Source organism: Xiphophorus hellerii, chromosome 3, assembly GCF_003331165.1.
Source record: "Xiphophorus hellerii strain 12219 chromosome 3, Xiphophorus_hellerii-4.1, whole genome shotgun sequence".
Taxonomy (NCBI): domain Eukaryota; kingdom Metazoa; phylum Chordata; class Actinopteri; order Cyprinodontiformes; family Poeciliidae; genus Xiphophorus; species Xiphophorus hellerii.
In genome coordinates this window covers 26,457,214-26,478,181 of record NC_045674.1, presented here as the reverse complement: position 1 = coordinate 26,478,181, position 20,968 = coordinate 26,457,214, and the positions used below count along the sequence as shown (strand labels likewise).

Sequence of the window (20,968 nt, the reverse complement as noted above, 5' to 3'; positions counted from 1 at the left end):
TCATTTGTTTGTTTTGTGTTTGACGATTTTTAAGTGGAAACTATTTGTTGTACTTTGAGAATACAACTCTGAAAGGAAAGATCAGAATGTCATACAATGACGTAAGTATAAAAAAGATGCACCAGTCCTACCTGACTGGCTCCCAGCAGTGCTGACAATGTTTTCCTCCATGTTCTTTTTCTCTGGCCGTTGGTCGGAGCCGGGTCGGGTACGGTATGCCCAGCAGTCTCCGTGTCGAGGAAGAAGTGAAATGAACAAGCGTTAATCCGGTGATCTTTTTCAGTTTTATTCATCTTGGTTTCCTCACCTGTCGAAAACGTAGGGAAACCGAGCCGCCGATCGCAGGAACAATCCTGTTTCACTTTGGGTGGAACACGCTCCTAGGTAAAACTGCAAACACAGGAAGTGCCGAAGCTTAAGAACAACAAAACTGACAAAAATGAGGATGAAATGGTGCTTAAGCTACCTGAGAAACTGCTATCTACATACAATTCGACAATAAAACAAATCACTCCACTTTTGTCTTAGCGGAGAACCTTCAGTCAGTTCTACAGCCACACAACTAGGAATATGGTGGAAATGATAACTACTGTAGATAAGATGATGGCTTCCTATAAGCCTTCAGTGACGCACTTTTTATCATTTGAGTTATTGACAATGTTTTCTTTCTTGGCTTCCCGTCTTCCTCCTTCCTAGTGGCCTCAAACGTCTCCAGTACCGTTCAGGACCGGCGATCACTAACTATTACTGATTGCGTTCAGGAAAGCATGTAAAATGTGAAGTGCGACCGCAGGCGGCCTTCTGACGTGCCACACTGAATTGTTTATCACTTACTATAGTGAAAGGTTAATGTTTCAAATGCCAGCTAGGCTAAAGTGTACTACGCCTCAGCAACTCTTAACAACCCATACAGGAAAGAATTTGAATTGGTAACCACACAATGCTTCTTCTTCTTTTCTTTTTTTTTTCCTTCAGGGTATCGGGAGTGCATAACTTTGTCATCTTGAAAGCCTCGCTTGAAAACGTACACTTGGAGGAGCAGCAGAGCGAGCAGCCAGTCGAGCGCTAGCCGGGGCAGATTTTGACCATCAAAGGGGGAAATTCCGGCCTTGGTGGGGTTTTAGAACCGTCCACAGAAAACACTGATTACCAGAGGACTGTTATCATACAGACACCCACCCACGCACGCGCACCCACACCTTTCACACTCTCTTAACGTTGAGTTTGTACTTCAGGCGGATGCCCATGCTTTAGACAAGCGACAGTGGGAGAGGTGTGTGGGAGGGAATTTGACAGCCGAATGACCAAGAGTCCAAATGTGTGGCGTCTGTCATTAAGGCAGCTCGGACTTCGAGCAAATATAAAGGAAAGCCAGCGGAGCACCTCGGCGCGCTGCGGATTGACTCCACGACCGAGACGTGGAAGTGAAAGAACAAGAGGCGCCGGAGCAACGAAAGCAGAAGAGCAGTGCAAAATGAAGGTAAAGAGAAAAAAAAGAAGAAGAAAAAAAAAAAAGGCACACTTTTGGATTTAAAGCACCTATCTCCAATCCCACAGCCTTGAGAATGGGATTGGATTACTGTCGGTTAGATTTACTCCCGAGGCTCTTCACCACTACATCATCGCAGGGCCCCCTGCCTCTGGATCAATGGGGATATTTACTGCGCCTGTTTCAGGGAGACTTTCACAGTGGGCAGGGCATTAAACAAACAGCCGACAGCCCCCGTCCCAATGATGGCCTGTCTGTTCACACTGCACTGTGCCCAAATGTCACACACGTTCACTTGGAGCAGGTAGCCAACACAAACAAGTGCAGCTGAAAGAAGAAACGGTTGAGAGATATGCTCTGTGAGGAATTAACAAGAAAGCTAACACTTTCTTTCTTTGTTTTTTTTTTTTTTTATAAAACGTAAAAAAAAAAAAAGGCAGAGAAATGCAAAAGCATGTTTATTCAGATAATTAGCCTTGTAACCTACTCTTAAACTATACTTGTTAAAGTCCTCCTAAATGGACATAGCTCAACTGATCCTTTGTCTGGTTTCTATTAAAAAGTTCTTCACTAGTAAAACAAAATTGCAGGGCTAAATTACATTGTATTCTATTGCCTAATGGAAAAATAATAAAATTCTGAAAGGAAAATCTGGATAACAGTGTTTTTCTATAGAAATAACATTCATACATAGTCACCGCCGGGTCTAACCTCACGTAACCCCGTGTTGAGCAGGCAGGCCAACATGGCTGAAATCACCCAAGCAGCTGGACAAGCAAAAAAAAAAAAAGGGAAAAAAAGAGGCAATTGAAAATATCATACAAATGTGAGGAGAATCACCATTTAGTGTCCCAGACAACAGCCTCCTCATACGCGGATGTGCCGGCTGTCTGCAAAATCATTTGCTAAATGCGAGCGCATGAGTGAAAGCATGAGTGGAATGCGTTCTGCTTCCAGACAAATATCAGCAAAAAAAAAAAAACGATCGTCTCAACAGAGGAAAAACAGTCAGCGTGAGATTTCTTCATTACTCGGCGATTTCTCTGACTAAGCTCCCGGTGATCAGCTGACAGCGCGGTGTCAGACAATGGGCCCTACACGCAGGGAGCATCGAGCATTACCGGATCAGCCCCAAAGAGCTCTCCAGGGCTCTTGAGGAGTTAACTCACATCCATCAACATGAAAAGTAATATGTGTGTAAAAGTGAAATGGGAAGGGGGGGAGTTGGGGAGGATAACAGAAAAATAAACACTCCTGGCTCAGTGGTGAAAGCCCATATAAGCTGGACTTTGATAGACCAGTCATTGCCTGGCAGCAGTGGTTTATGTCCGGGGTGACTGACTGGGTTTTTGCAACAGGAGTCATAAATGGTATTTTTGCACCGAAAGGGGGGTGGAGGGGATATATTTGTCTTTATTTCACATCTTGACTGTATTTGGGTCTCCATGTTAGAGTGTAGCTGATTTAACATTGACACGCATTTGTTTTCAGGCGCGTCCTTGCAGAAGAAATCGGACCGATTCATTCCGAAGGGCCTCAAGTGTTTCATTCTGACCCCGATGGATGACTCTTCTTGGCAGGAGCGGGCGTAAGGACAAGCTAATTTGACTTTGTATTGTGAGGAATTCAGGATAAGCCCCTTACATTAAAGTCCTCCACGAAGTCGTTAGACACAGATAAGCATTCAAATGCTCTTTTGATCTCAGCGATTGCGCGATTGCAGAGCTTTCATCTCGTAGCTGATGTGGATGCAGTTTGTTTGTGGTGGAGATATTGCTTTATCCTGCCTTTCTAAGAATATATATAGATTTTTTTTTATGTATATGTGGTAATTGTGAGAGCAGGAGGATTTGTGTCAAGAGTCTGAAGTTGTGCGGATGTGCGTTTGCACATGTGTGCGCCATGTGTCATCACGGAGTCCCCTGTAATGTTATTGCGCGGCATTACTCAGACACATCGCTGTCTCACGCTTTGGCTCCGGTGCCACAGCTTTGGCAGACGTCTTACCTTGGAAAGGAAAACTGTGTTTAACAAAGTCACAACATGATACTCCAGCCTGATTTGTTTCTAGAATGTTCTCCTGTATTAAACCTAACAGCAGTGACTTTTAAAGTCGGGCTTGATTGCAACACGTTTTCATTGGGGCTGCTACAAATTCGTTTCAATCATGTGCTGTTTCGGATAATGAATGGAAATACTGAGAAAGAAATGGGTTAGGAAGTTAATTTTGCACTCTGTGTGATGTTAGAATTGAGGTTAATAAAACCTGCCCAATTTTGTTTATTTATTTGCTTATTTTTAGATTTGAAAGAAAGCTAATTTGACAATATCACGAATAACGTCTCATATTAACACGTTCTTTCACATTTCAGGAAGGTCTGAACAGCTTTCGAATGTGTGCACGTTTTCTCAATCTGGGTAATGAAGCGAGCCGATGTTAAAAAAACAGTACTGATGCAGAAATAGAGTGAAATAAATAGCAATTTGTCTTTTTATTTTAACTCTCCAACTCTTAAAAATTCTGATCAATAAAAATAATTAAGCTCACTTTCAAAAGGCTTTAAAAAAACAAATCCTTTTAGAAATATAAAACATAAAAACATAACTTAATTTATTATCATTCAGTTATTTATTTTTGAATCTTCTTTGTTATAATGAAGCAGTTAGCGCTGAATTTGTAAGAAAACTGAACTGGACTGAATCATGCACTAATATAATCTAATCAAATGACAAAACAAGCTGCTCATTGGTAATAACAGGTATAAAAAATGTATTTCAGTTTTGTGATTAGAAATATTTTACATTGTGTGTTTTAATTTCTAATAGAAACAACAACAACAAAAATAAGACGAGTAAAAGAGAAAACAAATTCCACGAGAGAGAAAGAGACCATTCAGACGCACACACACACGCACACACACACACCTGTTTTCCTTTTTTATTTGAGGGGGGGTGGGGGGGGGGGGGGTTGATTGGGCGATGAGTTTTGCACTCTTGACGAGTTGCAACAGATGCAATAACAGAGAACCGACTCAGTCAGCTGGAGCAGTGGTTTGCTGAAAACAATGAAAACAGCACGTGATAGATAGCTCAGTCAAAAGGTTAACGGTAACTCACAGACAAAAACGTCTTGTTTTTAAAAAGTGCATTCACAAACATGACAAATAACTCTCAACTCATGATGTCTATTTTATGTGATACAAAATATGCATACCTGTTTTAGATTTGTCTGTATTTCTATACATAGATATTTCTTCAAAAGGTTCACCTCTTCTTTTTTTTCCTTCTTATTTTTATTTATTTATTTATTTTTTTTTTACAAAGGTTAAAAGCAGGGTTGTGGTCATAGCAGCTTTGGATATCTCTTGCCTCCTTGTCATGTGAGAAGATACACATGGTGTCAACAGATATCCAAATAAAACCTACAATTTTATCTCTGTTGTTCAACTCAAGTGACATACTGCCTTTATTAACAGAGATACTCATCAGTGAAGCCTGCTGTTTATAAAAAAAAACCAAACAAACAATAAAATGCTTGGGCTGTTAAATATATTTTTGAATACCCGCTTCTTCTTTTTTTTTTTTTGTCAATATCATAAATACTAAAGACACGGGACAACATTATAAGACAATGCTGAGAGACTAAATGTAAAGATTAAAATAGTTCAAACATTATTTTTTCAAGTTTTCTAGTTCATGAGAAAAAAAAAAAAAAAAACAAAAACAAAGGTTGTATCAAGCGACCACGAAAACGCTACACTTCAGTCTTTTCTTCAGTCTCGTCTCGGCCCTTGCGTTTAAAAGAGCTACCGCTAACGGGGCTGCTGGACAAATGTCAGACTGTCGTTAAACAAAATTGTTCCTGTGTGAACTTTGTTCTGTCCGTTAAAAGATGCTTTGCCCATTGTCGCTTAGGCAGGATCCTGGTTTTCAAAGGAATTCATAAAAGCAGTCAAACATACCAATAAAAACAAAGAAGTACCATGCATATCTTGCAAGACGACATATTCTCAAACAAGAGACAAAGTTTTCTTTGTATAGACGAAATATCAAGTGAGAAGGGAGTGGGTGAAAGGCAAAGGCCTCTAATCAATACTAAATACCATAATTCCAAAACCAAACAAAAAAAAAAAAAATCTGTACACACAGAAGTATGCATGAGTTTAGACTGGATCAGCAGTTTGTTTTTTTTTCCTCAGTAATTTTCTCATCATACTTTAAGTCTTTGCCAAACTGCTACAATACAGACAAGTTTTCAGTTGATCCCAATCTCTTTGTTCTCCTCCATATATCTGGAAAAGGGTCGACTGGCTGGAACCTCCAGACCAGACTTCTCCATACCCGTGATGGGGGAGCTTCTGCCAGTGTGAACACGGTCCATGCCTCCTCCAGGCATGGCTCCCAAGGAAGTGATTCCCGTCCCGCCGAGTCTGACGGGTAGCTGGGTGATGCCTCCGTTCTGAATCACAGAAATCTCATTGTTCTTCATGGCCAGGCCGTTGGTGATGGCGGCGGCGTACTGGTTCCAGAAGCCCGGGTCGACGTTCATGGCCCGGGCCGCCAGATCCTTCTGAAACATCTCGCTGAACTTCATGGCGTCGCCGCCCAGGAGGGCCATGGGGTTCTCCACCGACAGGCGTCGGCCCCGACGAGCGGGGGCGTTGTTCCACATATGTGTTCCCATGTGAACCTAAAGGATGCAACAAAATGAGCAAAACAAGGTCAACCACGGTTGGGCATTTTCTGTACGTCAAAACTGTAAATACCACATGAATAACGTGCTACGGTCTAAAATGAAATAGAAATTGCAAAAAATTTTACATTAAAGAAACTTACCAAAATCAACCCCCCAAAAAATAATGCAACAGTGATGTCCAACTACTGTGCTCAAAGGACAATATTTCCACATGTTTCTACTCTAGTACAGCCGATTTAGGTGGCTGAATCACCTAACAGTCAAGTTGTCAAGTTCAGTAGATGCCTGTTTTTGGGCCATCCATTTTAATAAGGTTTGTTGAAATGTCAAAACTCCTAAAATACGTAGGACGCTGCCTTTGAGGGCTAACACCAGCCACCACTGTCTTACATCAAGCAAAATTACAGAACAGTTTAGTCGTCAGCAACTTTGAATATATGTTGGTGGTTTGATCCTGGAATTAGTCTTTAATCCAAACAACCAACTCTCCTCCAGAGAAATACGATAAACTGTTTCACCAAGAACATTTCCATGAAGCTAATGTGTTCCTGCAACCAGAACGACCCAGTGTGTCCAGAGTTTGTTTGGGGTCTCACCTTCAGATTGCCCTTTGTGGTGAAGGCCCTTCCACAAATGGAGCAGGCGAAAGGTTTCTCTCCCGTGTGTGTGCGCTCGTGGATTTGAAGCGCGCTGGCCGAGGAAAAATTCTTCCCACACGAATGGCAGTTGTGCTGCTTAGGAGTGCGACGTGGAGGCGGCGGTGCCAGCATAGGGTTGATGCTGGGGCTCATGGTGGTCGGGGGTGCTGCGGCTGGAACCTGAATGCCCACGGGCAGGTGAGCGCTGTCGCTCAGGGACTTGCCATGTCCGTTAATTTCCATCTTGATCATGTTTGTTGCCGTACTGGCTAAATTAGGAGTACTTAGTCCTGAAAAACAAACACAAAGGTAGTATTTTAAATGTTGATTAAATACATTTTCATATAGTAATTTAACAAAGTAGGAGTCTGATAATTCTCTCAAACATGCATATTTTCATAAGCCAATATTCTGATAACTAGTAGAATGAGAAAATCGACAACATACACATAACATTCTATCAGGTTTTGCTCAGACTCACCTCGATCTCTGTTTAGAAACAGCATGTTGAAGTGGCTCTCCTCCTTGATGAAGTGCCTGCCAGGTTGAGTGGCAGTCAGGTCAAGGGCCCCGGTCCCTTCAGTAACAGAATGGGGAGACGGGGTCTCAGATTTTTCTGACTTCACTGTTGCCAGGCCAGCTGCATTGTTCTCCTGGCCCTCCTCTGCTGTCATTGCACTGCTGCTGTTGTTATTATTGAGTGTAGCTGGGGACTTGGGCCGCTGGCTCTCAGAATGGCTGTGAGCTGGGGACAAATGCTGCATAGAGCCAGAGGACTCTGACAAAGCGGGACTTCCCAAGCTCTGACCTTCAGCATCCCCCATAGCAGTCAGGGAGTCAGTTGTAAAGCAGTCAGTCTCCCCAGGAAAGCTGCTGCCATTCTGTGCAGTCTTCAGGCCAAATGTGCGACTTATGTTGGCAGTAGAGTCAATCATCTTCATCTGGTTTTCCATTGCAGCAATGCTAGAAATGATAGAAGTTGGAGGTGAGCTCCCAGGTGAATAGGGCTTAGAAGGGTCTACTTCTCCGTCTTTTAAGTCCATGTCATCATCCATAGCCTGCTCCATTTCATCCAGCAGGTCGTCATCGTAGTTACTCATTGCGTCTAGGCTCTTTTCATCGAAGGACACATCCATGTCCATCTCCTGCAGATTTTCAGGAACAGGGGTGTTGGGAATCTGCCCTCCCATGTGCATGCGGATGTGTTGTTGCAGCACAACAGCATTGGTGAACTTTTTCTGACATATAGGGCAGGAGTGCTGGACTCGAAGTGGTGGTTTCGACCTGTGCACGCCAAAGTGCGTCTTTAGATTTCCCTTAGTAGTGAATGCACGTCCACATATCTTGCATTTGAAAGGCCTCTCGCCAGTGTGGATACGGTAGTGCATCTTCAGAGCACTCTGACAGCTTAGAACACGATGGCAGATGACACACTGGTTGGGATCGGTCATCTTCTTATCAATGTTCTCGACAAGCTGCTGCAACTTTGACGTCTCTGAGGTTTGCATAGAGTCTAGGAGTCCTCCAAAGGGAAACTTTGCCTTAAACTGGTCAGAAAGCATTGGAAGGACGGGATGGGAGACAGAATTTGAAGCGGAGTTGGAACTGCTGATAGGCTCAGTGATTTGGCCACTACCTGACAATGTCGTAGAGGTGACAGTGGTGGGAAGAAGCGCTTGACTTATTGTGGTTGTGGTGGCTGTGCTGTCTCCTGGCCTAATAGGGCAACTTGGTGACAAGAGAATGCCTTCAGGTTTCAGGAGCGGAGGTGCATCACTCCCAATGCTAGGTTTCGGGGAGGGTGAAGTAGTGGTCATGCCAGAATCATTGGCAATATTTGGGGACAAAGATGCACACTCACTTGTGGGCGGTGAAGGCCTCTGAGGGGACCTATTAAGTGGAGTGAGGCTAGGAGAATCTGTAAAACCTCCAATCATACTGGAAAGCGTTGGAGGCAGCTGGAGGCCAATGGATGTGGGGACAGTGGGGAGGACCGGTTTACTGTCGAGCCAGGTGGTTACAGGTTTTTCGGGAGGCAGCGACATGCCGTATGGAATACCGGAGCTTGTGGGCACATTGTCCAGGTACTCTGGTACAGGGTAAGGGTTCATTTGAATGTGCGGGTATTTTTCTTTGTGCCTCTGAAAGTGGACTTTAAGATTCCCCTTGGTGGAGAAACGATTGCCACATATATTGCATTTGTAGGGCCTCTCTCCAGTGTGAGAGCGCAGGTGGATCTGCAGGGCGCTGTCGCTGCCAAACACCTTGGCACAGAACCGACACTTATGCTTAAAGAAGGGGTCTTCAGAGCTGGGCTTGGTGTCAAACACAGACACATTGGGGGGCTTTCCCTTGCGGTGTTTCATTAGAGCAGAAAGGGGATCAAGTGCATTGGCTGTGGCTGCTATGCTAGCCAGTGGATTGGGGAATATGACGCTGCTCGAGGAACTGTGAGGTATCAGTGGTAGACTGGAGGCAGAGTTCAGGAGGCTGCTGTGACTTAGCGAGGGAGGGGTGGTGGAGTTCCTGGGAAGAGCCGAAGTGCTGCTGACGCCACCGCCACCTCCTGTTTTGCTGCTACTAGTGCTACTGTTGTTATTTGAGATAGTGGATGAGCAGGTGGGATGTAGGGCTGGCAAACCAGAACCACTTGGTGGTGGAAACGCTGAGTTGTTAGACGATGTGTTTGGAACTGAGGAGTTAGACTGTGAAGTACTGCTCTGCGGTGTTTGAGAGAGAGGCCCTTCTATTGCTGAGGTGAGAGATGAAGGTCCTTGAGCACTAAGAGTGGCAGGCAACCTGACAGGTAGCTGATGGACAGGGGGTGTGATGAAGTTATGTAAATGAAGTTGGTTTGCAACGGGAGGGACACAGGAGGATACAGAGCCCTGGTTTCCCACAGCACTGTTGTGATGGTGGCTGAGAGCAGGTTGTGGGGCAGACTGTCTGTTCATGAGAGCTACTTGACTTCTTATTTGTTCTATAAGCTGCAGCTGATGAATCTGTTGCTGCTGGAGAGCCATAAGCTGGTCCAGGATCATAGGGATAGCCATAGTGGACACCCCACTGCCCGCTGCCGCCGCCGCCGCCCTTACACTCTGCGAAAACTGGGCAACTGCAACCCGAGTACCGTGCAGGGTCTCCAAGGTAACATTGGTGCTTGGCATGGTGTAGCTTGTAATTGCAGAGGGGACAACATCGCTTAGCTGAGGTAGGGAGCCATCTGGCTCGGGTGATGTCACGTCTCTCTCTTCGGAGTCTATATTTTTGTCAGGAGAAAGCTCCAGCTCCATCTGCTCATCCTCCTTTTCCAGGACACCGACCTCGTTTAAAGGATCCGTCTCTGGGATGTCGTCGCCCTCACCGGCAGGACTCTGGTTCCCCTCCCTGGCGTCCTCGCTGTCGTCTTGCTCGCTGTTGCAGCTCGGGATAGGTGAGGGCTCTGAAGGGTACTCCTGGGAAGGGTTCGGCGTGTCCTCATTGTCGTTCACGATGAGCACAAGCGGGTTCTTTGTACAGCTCTTTAAATGTTCACAGAAGTCTGACCACTTGAAGAACTCGGCACAACACTTCTCGCACACGTGGGTTTCTTCACTGCCGCTGCGGCTCTCGTTCCCGCTGTCGGCATCCTCCAGCACATCACCTGGGGCTGCAGGGAGGGGAGAGGGTAGAGAGGAAGGGAGGAGGGGGATGAAAGAAGAATTAATGAATAAATAATCAATAAAGAATTCACACATATTTTGCAGTAGAGAGCAGCAAAGATTTAACCTTTGATTTTTTTTCCCCTCTCTTTTAACATAACCAAAATCAATATTCTTTCTCTTTTTTTGCTTTTTACGCTGAACAAATTACCCTAGTTCACCAACTCTCAAGACCCAGATTTGTGCATTCACACCCTCTCCAAAGAGCCAGCTAATAATTTTCTTTGTGCAATCCATCAAATTATGAGGGCCTATCAATTGTGGATACTGCCGCTTAATGAAATTCCATAGAACCCATTGATTTCCAATATTTCATACAATTCACAGCTGCCTCATCTGTTGGGTACAAATAAGGACTTTGATGGCCCCATTAGGATTCCCCTCTGCTATCAAGCTCAGTCATTTCCACCTGAATTTCAAATGCTCCGGCCTTTCCCTTTAGTCCTTTATAGCACTGCAAAGATAATCCGCGAGCCCCGAAAAAGCACGGCAGTCTGAGCTTTCAGCTTAAACGTTATTACAAATCGACTCCTATTTTAACTTAAAATGGAAGAACATGAAGGAAATTGGGCATTTCAAATGAGCGCAGCCAGAGGAATTTAAATTCTGTGCAACAAAATGTTCTTCTAAAATATTCAGAATGCTGCAGTTCAGTTCCTTTCAGCTACTCACTTTTTCTTCCCAACACTAGACTCTACAAATTACATACTTGTGCCATGGCAGCAAAGTCACTGATTAGTTACACATGTTTAATCACAGTTGTTGGAAGCCACTTCCTCTTCCACATGCAGTCCTCGAGAGTCAAACAAGCCGGCACAAGCTCTGAACATGGATCCAGTTCACACTTGATCAAAACCGAGGCAAACGTCCTCTTGTGTACGTTTCTGTTTTTCTTTCTTCTTTAAGTGCAGCTACACAGCATGTCTGTGTCTCTGTGTGTGTAATGTGCACAAATAAGTCAAATTAAGCAAGACGAAGGGGAGGGATTATCAGCATCAGAACACACCAAGACATCTAAACAACAAAAAGTGATACTTTAGATGGAAACCTAAAGACATATTTTTGCAGGTGAAAGCCCTTTTGGTGAAAGAGCAGAACGTGACGGATGTAATTTCCTCCTGTATGGAGCACAGAGTCCCTCCCAGCTCTACCTGTTGCTCCGCTCTCTCAATCACTACGTCGAAATAAGTCCACAACGCCTTCACAAGTGTGACAAGCAAAGGTTGAAAATATTTTAGTCCAGAAAATTGTGGCGTAGAAGCTAGAGGAGCAAACACCCATCACTCTTATTAGGGAGACTTTGTTTCAAAACTACAGCTTTACCTGCCGAGCAGCAGAAACCTTCACTATAAATAAACAGCTAATTCTTTTTTTATTTTTTTTTTATTTAGCAAAACGGCAAAAATATTCCGCACAATAAGCAGCTAAAGTCAGCAGGTGTTTATTCAAAAATATTTTGCTCAGTTTTATGAATAAAACAGAGCAGATATTACTATCATCCTAGGCAGAAATTGTTATGTTAGCAGCAGTGGGAATATTGTTTCTTGCTTTTCTGTTTCTTTGATTCAAAGAAACCTGATGTTATGGCATGCATTTTTGTTTTAAACAAATCTGAAAATCAAATCTGAAAATATCATGACAGCCTGAAGCCGTGGTGTTTTGACGCTTTGAGAATCTCACGCAGGCCTGCATGCCTGTCTTCGGTCTCGGTAGGACGCGTGTTCACTCGCGCGTGTTATTCTGATCTAAGTTTTTTATTGTCATTGATACAAACTGAACCCAAAGATCGTTCAAGCGTCAAATGCAAATCAGCTTAATTTTATTTTTCTTTACCATTTTGACAACTTCTGCCCTGTGTGTGACTTATTCAATGAAAATATTCAAATAAAAATACAAAATAAAATAAAATTAAAAAATGACAAATGAAGCAAGGTTCCAATTACAGAGCCTTGTTTGTGTTGTCATCGCCACTGCCTGCTAGAAGTGACAGTCAATTTTTCTTATTAAGGTAAAAACAAAACCAAGCAGAAGAGAAATAGAAAGCTAACACTAAGCCCACTTTAAATGTGCATGATTATTTTAGAGTTCCCACCGTATTACAAAGTACATTTAAGCAAGATTTGAATGTCATAATCTCCCTTAAAAATTATATATATATATATATATATATATATATATATATAATGTTCAGTTTCAAAAGAAAAACAAAACCCAAGAAGAGGAAAAAAATAAAAGTAAAGAAAGGAGCCAGCGCCTGGAAATGCAGTCGACACGTGACAGCGGGTTAAAAAGCTCCTTAACCCGGCAGCGGACAGCACAACTCATTTCCATAATTGAGGGTTGAAAGGTCAACTCAAATGAGCAGGCATTGTGTTGAGCTGATTAGTTATTAGAATGGTATTACTGTCAATCTCTTTTATTCATTCATACAATCACAAGTGGGGGCCTTTGTGTGCCTCTGACCTCACACACTCACACACACTGGCACGTTTTCCAAAGACAAAGAGTGTACTGAGACCCTGCGCATATGTGTGGAGATCAGCATGTTAAAAAATTATATACGTATACACTGAGAATTTTTATTTTTATTTATTTTATTTTTTTGCACAGACTTGACAATCTAAAACTGACTCATATTAAAGTTGGTCCAAAAACAAAAGACAAAAAAAAAGGACTTCCACTGTTGTGAATTTACAAATTCCTCATATTAGAGGAAGAATGTATAATTAACAAGATTTTATAAAAAATAAAAAAAAAAGCTCAACTAAATTAAATGCTAAAACTCGATAGGACGCGTGTGTGTTCGCCGTTTAAAATTTCAGAGAAACAGGACAAAATAATGAAAAAAACAATCAGTAAGCAGAGGCGTGCTGCCGAGTGTGTGAGTTCGAACGCTGCAACAATTAGTCAGTGTTAATTACAGCGATGCAATCCGTCGCCATAAACCACCTGAACACTTCCGAACCTCGAGTGGAAACATCACAACGTGTTGGAGGCTCAGGAAAACAAAAAAAAACAAAAAAAAACACTTCGTCATGCAGCTGTCAGAATTGTTGCATCTTTGCAGCTCGAAGGTGTGCGTCTGCAGACACGTGCGCGCGTGGGGGTGTGTGTGTGGGGGTGGAAGAGTGTATTGATTTTCTAAGGACTACAGGATGAGAAAGAGTGTGGGGTGGGAGGAGGAAAAAAAAATCCAATCTGTTTTTCCATTCCTTTAAAAGTCTTCATTTACACAGATGTAAATATTTAGCTGAACGCAGTCGATGGAGGGATTGTTGGGACAGAATCTGTGTGTCCACGTTTGTTTATTTATTTAATTATTTTATTGAATTTTTTTTACTGGAATCACTAATTTGACATAAAAAATCAGAGATTTTTTATGCTAATTCTGCAAAGGACATACAGGAAGGGGATCGACAAAGAGAAAAGAAAAAAAGAACAAAACACAAGTGCCGACTACGCTCCCGTTCCTTCGTTTTACAGATTCAATTAATAAGACACAGAAACGACGAGCGACGCTTTTCACATCCGAAGTGTCTTTTTTTAGAAAAAAAAAGAAAAAAAAATCAGGTATTGTCATTAATTTGCCAGCTTGTTTTCTACATAAACCGTCGATGATCAGCATCTGTGCTCTAATTATTCCCACATCATCCATTTCTTTCAAGAATCCGAGGACAACCTCACACTCTGAGAGAGAGGAAGAGAGAGAGAGATGATTCACTGTGAGTTCGCTCTCCAGCTGGGAGAAAAAAAAGAAAACAGAAAAAAGAAAGAAGACCTTAATGCTTCCAACATTGTTGGAATTCTGTGATTACGTTTTCTTTTCTTCCGGTAAATGTTCTTTTCAAGATACAAAAAAAATAAAAAATTCTGCTCCCAGAACTCTAATCATCCAGATAATCATTTTTAAAAATAAATGTATGCTATAGATTCCACTCAGAAAAGATGAAAAGTGCTCTGCTTTGAGATGTCCACAATACCACTTAAAATTAATTATGTGAATCTCTCTAGTTGAAGTTTTGCTCAGTGTGAAATCGTATGTGTTAATTATTTTCCTGACATTTTTTTAGTTTTCTTTAGTGTGTTGGGGTGTGTGCGTGGGTGTGTATGCGTGTGTATGCTTTGGCTATTGAACAATTCCTGGAGACTGGTGTCTGCGAGGCAACACCCCGGTGAATCCCCCAGACCTGGCGGAGGCTCGGCCTGCTCCGAGGCCGGATGTGCGCACGTCATCGAGTGGTACAGTCATATCTGCAAAAACAGCCACACACACAACACACACACACACACACACACACACACAGAGGCCTTTTGTCATCCCCCTGCAGATGTGGCGCAGCCAAAACATTAACGATTTGTTTGTGCAAGCGTTCGCAATACAGTATTCAGTGACGGCGCTCCGTCCGGATGGCCGCGCCGCTCGGCACGATGGCTCTCCTGCGCGTGGGGGGGGTGGGGGTGGGGGGTTCAGGAGGTACGACACGCGAGCACATGGACATTTCGTCAATTTATGTTCTTTCTAAACTCAATATTCGCGGCAGGCTTCAACTGCTGAAGCAAAATTGGTTTGGAGTTTGCTCTTCCTTTGCATTGAAAGTCTGCACCTTTTACAGCGGTTAGGGATAGGGTTAGGTTCTGTGAAGAAGAGGAAGGAAGGTTAAGACAGGACGGGAGGGAGTGGGGGGGGGGGGGGGGTAGAGTAAATTTGACCTGACACTGCAGGGCAACTAGACCCACCACACTGTTTGCCATGCAGGACAGGGAGGTGGGGGGCGGGAAAGAAAGTGCAACATCTTCAGCAGGTGATCCGTAAGCCTCCCAAACAAGCTCCAGTCAAGTCAAACAGCGCCTTCCGTCTTCCTGCCTCGGCCCTTCCTCTCGATCCGGATCGCGCTTGCTCGTGCGCCGTTTTCAAGCTCCGAGTAGTAATTAAGACGCAGCCATCTTTATTTATTTATTTTTTATTTTTTTTGTTTGAGTGCCTTCTCAAAAAGACATCCTTGGCACATCCACGTGGGTGGTCCGCAGGCCTGCACCCAGTGGTGAGAAGGGATTAAAACAAAAGGCAAACAAAAGCCCCACTGCAGGGGAAGTGGGCAACAACTATGTTGTCACTGTCAGCAGGGGTTTTAGCACTCGCTCCATAATTTCTCTCTCTCTTGTTTTTTTAACTCTTCAACAAAGCACAAAAGAAGAAGGTTCTGACTGAATCATTTATCTCTCTCTGAAAATGTCAGCCTTGAATTAATACAAGCACCGGTTTCAGGAATGTTGCGGCTAAAAAAAAAAAAAAAGAGCAATAAATAAAAGGTAAAAGAGCAACCGAGTTATGCTTGCTCATCCATGTCCTGCATTTTCCCCTGAACTCTCTCACCACTGCACACAGGTTGAACGTAAAAGTGTAGACGGAGTGACGGTGTGCTGCTTCTGCTGCTGCTGCTTCCCACTCAGACACGAGTGAGCTGTGCAGCCAAGGTCAGCATCACGCATGTTCTAATTGTACAAAGAGCTTGACATCTAGCGGCAGGATCTGCCCGGCCAGGGGACTACACAAAGGTTAAGTCAGCAAGCTTTGTAAAAGCACTCCTAAGCTGACAACCCCTCCCTCCTTCCTCTCCCCATGCTAACACACATACACAACCCCCCCTCCCCAACCCCCAGCCTCCCAATCACCGAGCCCCCAGGCGAGGAGGTAGAAGGGTGGGGGGGGGCAAATGTCCTGAAGGCCTTAGAGATGGCAGCAGACATACTCTCTGGTACTTTATTTCAGTTTTTCATGTTTTGTTTTTTTCCCCCTGTTGTAGTGATGCAAGACAATTACCGTGTTTGAGCTGAAGAAGAGGGGGAGGCTTTGTCTGAAACACATCAGATCAATTTGAAGGTTTAGGGAGAAAATACGACGTTTTTATTCAACTTTTGTTTTTCTTTTCTTTAACAAAATGAACGCCTTACTTTTTTTTTTTGGTTTGTTTTCTTTTTATAATTTCCCCTTTCCAGGAATATCAATTTCAACTTCGAATTGGAACTTTCGAGCTACTTCGGGGAGCAGGCTTCGAAAGGCCAGCGGTCGATATCGCCGTGGCGACGGGTGGTAAGAAGGAGGAAGAGCGGAGAAAACCGGTCACGACGACGGTGTGGCGTTATTAGGTTTGGTGAAGTGACTGTGCGGGGATTCGACACTCCGTGCCAAAAAAAAAAAGGTTGGGATTGTTTCCATCCCTCCCCCCCCCCCACCTCAACACACACACACACACACGCACACACACCCCCCCACACACACACACACGCACCCATGAGGACAAGCCAGCCAGTGTGGTGCAACAATGAGAAGAGGACATTCCACGGCCACTTCCAGGCTCAGGCACAATGGCATTGTCGGGATACAGTAAAAAAAAAAAGAAAAAAAAAAGTTGCAAGTTGAGTTGAGAAAAATCCAGTAGTAAAGTCTACATTTACGTCATCTACTCCCGTTTCTAGATCCATCTCATTGCAGATTTTCAACAGGAACAAGAAGTCCCCCCCCTCCTCTTTTTTTTTTTTCCACATTATAAATCCAACAGGAGAGAAACCTGATGGATGTTCTGTATCTCTGCCCAAAATTCAAGGGGGTGAAAGGAAGGGAACAGGGAGGAGGGGTAAAACGGGGCGATCTGAGCCCCCAAACACTGACGGTGTTTGTGTTTTTTGTGACTGTGAGCAGCCCATAAATTACCCCCCAAAAAACACAACAAAAAAAACAATGAGCAAATTGAACAAAAGGGCCAGGAGTCATTAATGTGAACCCCCTCTGTCTCCGTACACACACACGCACCCGCACCCCCCCCCCCCCCACACACAGCCACAATTCAACATGCAAAGACAGCCGCTCCCCCGAGATTACATCACGCATTTCTTCCCTAAAGAAGCCCAGAGAGATGTGTGTGTGGGGGTGTGTACGAGCGCACAAGTGTGTGTTTTTGTCAGTGGAAACGCAGACATTACCAGATTTTTCTTTTTTTTTTTTTTATTTTACCTTCAAAGCCGTAACTTTGTGACAGATTTGCATTTCGACAGTGTTAATACGAAGGCCTAGACCGAAAACGTTGCATCAAATTTCAGCATTTTCTCAAATAGCTGCTACACGTTCCAATATCATTTTCAGCACTCCGTTTTTCTTTTTAAATTGTTAATTTTGTTCTTTTTAATGCCCCCTCTGCCCCCCACTTGTTTGCACAATTCCTACAGCTGCCTCCAGACTTGAATTTAACTCTAATATAGTGATGCTTTTGCGGCGCAGGCTGAAGGATAAATAATCCCCTCTCTCCATATGGCGAGGACAAGCTCTGTCAAGCGATGTTGTCGAGATTGTGAGCAAGAAGAAAAAAAAGGAGGGGGGGGGGACAAATCAAGTGTGGTAAATTTATGTGGAGGGGCTGTGAGGGGTGTTTGGGGTTTGGAGGAGGGGGGTAAAAAAAAAAAAAACATTTCCATGACAAAAAACAAACAAAAAAAGAAAACAAGGCTTCGACCTGAAACAGACTCCCGCATTTTGACCCCTTCTTACAAAGCATATAAGACAAAAAAAAAAAAAAAAAAAACTAAACAAAATAACAAAAAAACACAAAAAAAAACCAAAAAAAAAAACCTTGAAAGGACATTTAACACAAATTATATGTGAGGCCTCACATGAAGGGTAATTCCACATTTTCAAAGACAGACAGCAAGAAATAAGACTGTCAACTATCCCACGGTGTGTGTTTGAAGAGTCGTGGACGTAACGACATAATCAAGTGGAAAACGACGTAGATGTAAGAGTTTGTACAGCTCGGATGTTTAAATTAGCAGAATTTATTATTATTATTTTTAAAAAGAGGGCCTTTTTTTTTTTTTTTAAAGAAGTAAGGCCTACTGCAAAGACAAGCCTGCAAATATGTGAAGCGCCACTGCGTCCAGGTCGCTTTGATACACGCGTCTGTTCCGTTAATCCTAAAGGTCATCTGTCAGCCAACAGCCGATCATGATGCAATCTGTGCGACAATCAAAAGGCAAAAACTTTCCCGCAGAATAAAACGAGGAACTCCTGCGTCGACAAGTGGATTATTGAACTTATATAAATATGCTATTTTGTAATTATTGTTATTATTATTAATTTCATAAATAACCCACACCAGAACCTTAAGAATAACGCAAATTAATTCAGAAAGGATAATAGCAATAATATCAAGTGTTTTACTCTGAGGGAAAAGTTGAAAGAAAGACCGCGTCTGAGGTCGGAAGCTGACCGGATCCCACTCACCGTGCTCGGAGATCACCCCGGTCAGAACGGGATCCTCGTCCGACTTGAGGTGCTGCGGCTTGGCTTGCTTGCGTCGGGACATGCTGCTGCTGCTGCTGCTGCTGCTTCGGCTGCAGGCGTGAGTGCTGGCGGTGCTGCTTGCGCTGATTTGACGCTGATGTGTCCGCGCTGTGCAGATGCATCAGCGAAGATCGGCTTAAAAATTATTATGTTTTTAAATGATATATATATATATATATATACATATATATATATATAAAAATAAAAGTAAAAAAAATAAATAAATAAAAACAAAAAATAAAAGTTCACAAACAGTCTGCGGCGCTTTGGAAAGTGTGTGTTGTGCTGTTGGCGTGTGTGTGTGAGAAAGAGGGGGGTTGCAATCTGGGGAAATTAGCCAGTGTTGCCGCTCCTGTCGCCTCTGTCGCTGTGCGTCGGATTGCGCATGTCGGGATAATAATTATGATAGTGAATAATGCCTCGCGATTAATGGCACCGTGTGAAGGTGGGGAGGATTGGCTGGGGTCCAGCGGACGCGCATTGGATATGGTAATGAGGGACGGACTGAGCAATTAGAGTTTTTTTTCTCCTCTTTTTTTCTTCTCCCCCCACCCTTCCTCCTCCTCCGTCCCTCCGTCCGTCCGTTCCCCCCACACCCCCTGTCACACCTCCAACACAACACACCAAAATCTCTCCTGTTCTGCCCCGTTCACAGGGAGCTCTCCACAGAGGAGCGCAGGGCTCAAACTCCGCTGTTTCTGGTGCGCATCGCTCAGCCTTGATGGAGCTGGGGGAAAAAAAGAAAGAAAGAAAGAAAAAACTTCTCAAAGTCTCTTCTGGAACAGTCTGTCTTCCAATCTTGGCTCACTTCTTGCACTCTCTCGTTTTGCCTGCTCGCACCTCCTCCTGCCCCCCCTCAAAGGAAGCGACTTGACGTGTGGTCTCTCTCTTTAAACTTTTCTCTTGGAGCGCATCTTTGGATGCTTTGGGTTGTTTTTTTTCTTTTTGGAAATAGCAGTGTAAACCATCACCGCTTCCCCCCCCCCCCCCCCCCGTCGTTGCTTCTTTTTTGTTTTGGAACAGATCGGTTCTTCCAAAATATATATATATATACATATATATATAAAAAGAAAATAAAAGAAACGAAAAACAGTAAAGCAACAAGAAGAAGAAAAATTTTGACGCGCGTCTTCCGAGAGAACAGAACGGGTTTTCTTCTTCTTTTAAAAAAAAAAAAAATTCTTTCTCTCTTTTTGTTTTGGCTCAGCAACACCACACGCTGATGCGGGAGCCTGAACTGAACTGTCCCCCCGACAGAAGAGAAGTCTCTTCAGTCTTCTCGATCGCTTGTGAAGTTGCTGCTTCGCTCCTCCTGCAGCCCCGCGCTTTCAGCTCCCGGTTGCGCCCCTTTGCAGTCGGTGCGCTCTGCGAAAGTGACCCCCCCCCCAGAAAACTAAAAACTAAAAAAATATGTAAGGATAAAACAAAACCAAAAGAACACCCGCTTGTTTCCCAGACGAAAAATGAAAAAAAGGAAAAAAGAAACTTCGGTCACCGCGTCGATTCTCCCTCTCCCTCTCTCTCTCTTTCTCTCTCTCTCTCTCTTTGGGAAGCGAAGCCAACTTTGAAATTATCTTCTGACTGCCCGCTCGCAGCGCCGCTGCCTCTCGTCGCTGGGCATGGTTCTCTGTGTGCGCGGAGGGGGGGACTGCGCTCTCTCCGCGTGTGTGCGCGAGTGTCAACCCCCAAGCAAAGGGTTCAGCCCATTGCTCTCAGCCACCACTAGGATGTACCACCACGTTGCTGTTCAGTGGCTCGTCCCTCTCAGTCCTCCACCGGCGCGAACCGCCGATCTCCCATCATATCATCATACGGCGCGGGTCGCGGGATGAATGGATGCCGGATTCGTACGGATTTGTCGTGGAAAGTTCTGCGCGCTCTCTGAAGTTTTATGACGCGTTGACGCAGCCGCGGGAAAGACTGACGGTCTTCAGTTGTTTGCATATATCAAATCAAATCTGGTGACCTGGACCTGCGTGTGGCCTTCAATTGTGCAAAGTCAAATATTAAAAGACATAAAGACCGACTTTCAGTTACATCCAAATGTCTGGACGTTTAATAAAAAGCAAATAAACAAAATATGATTTGGCACAATTAAAATAGCTTTAC

General features: G+C 43.8%; 1 protein-coding gene across 3 annotated transcripts; it reads right to left on the bottom strand.

The window, feature by feature from the left end:
* Positions 1-4,413: 4,413 nt before the first annotated feature.
* Positions 4,414-19,862, bottom strand: sall3a (spalt-like transcription factor 3a). Of its 3 annotated transcripts, XM_032558894.1 has the most exons (5): positions 18,800-19,862; positions 14,712-14,775; positions 7,305-10,472; positions 6,782-7,113; positions 4,414-6,179 (listed from the first exon to the last, which is right to left on the bottom strand). In XM_032558894.1, the coding sequence occupies exons 2-5, from the start codon at positions 14,755-14,757 to the stop codon at positions 5,745-5,747; spliced, it is 3,981 nt and encodes a 1,326-aa protein (XP_032414785.1). In that variant the 5' UTR covers positions 14,758-14,775; positions 18,800-19,862; the 3' UTR covers positions 4,414-5,744. The 3 variants fall into 3 exon arrangements, with proteins under 3 accessions (XP_032414785.1, XP_032414784.1, XP_032414783.1); XM_032558893.1 differs by lacking the exon at positions 14,712-14,775; XM_032558892.1 differs by lacking the exons at positions 14,712-14,775; positions 18,800-19,862 and having other exon boundaries at positions 7,305-12,680.
* Positions 19,863-20,968: the final 1,106 nt, after the last annotated feature.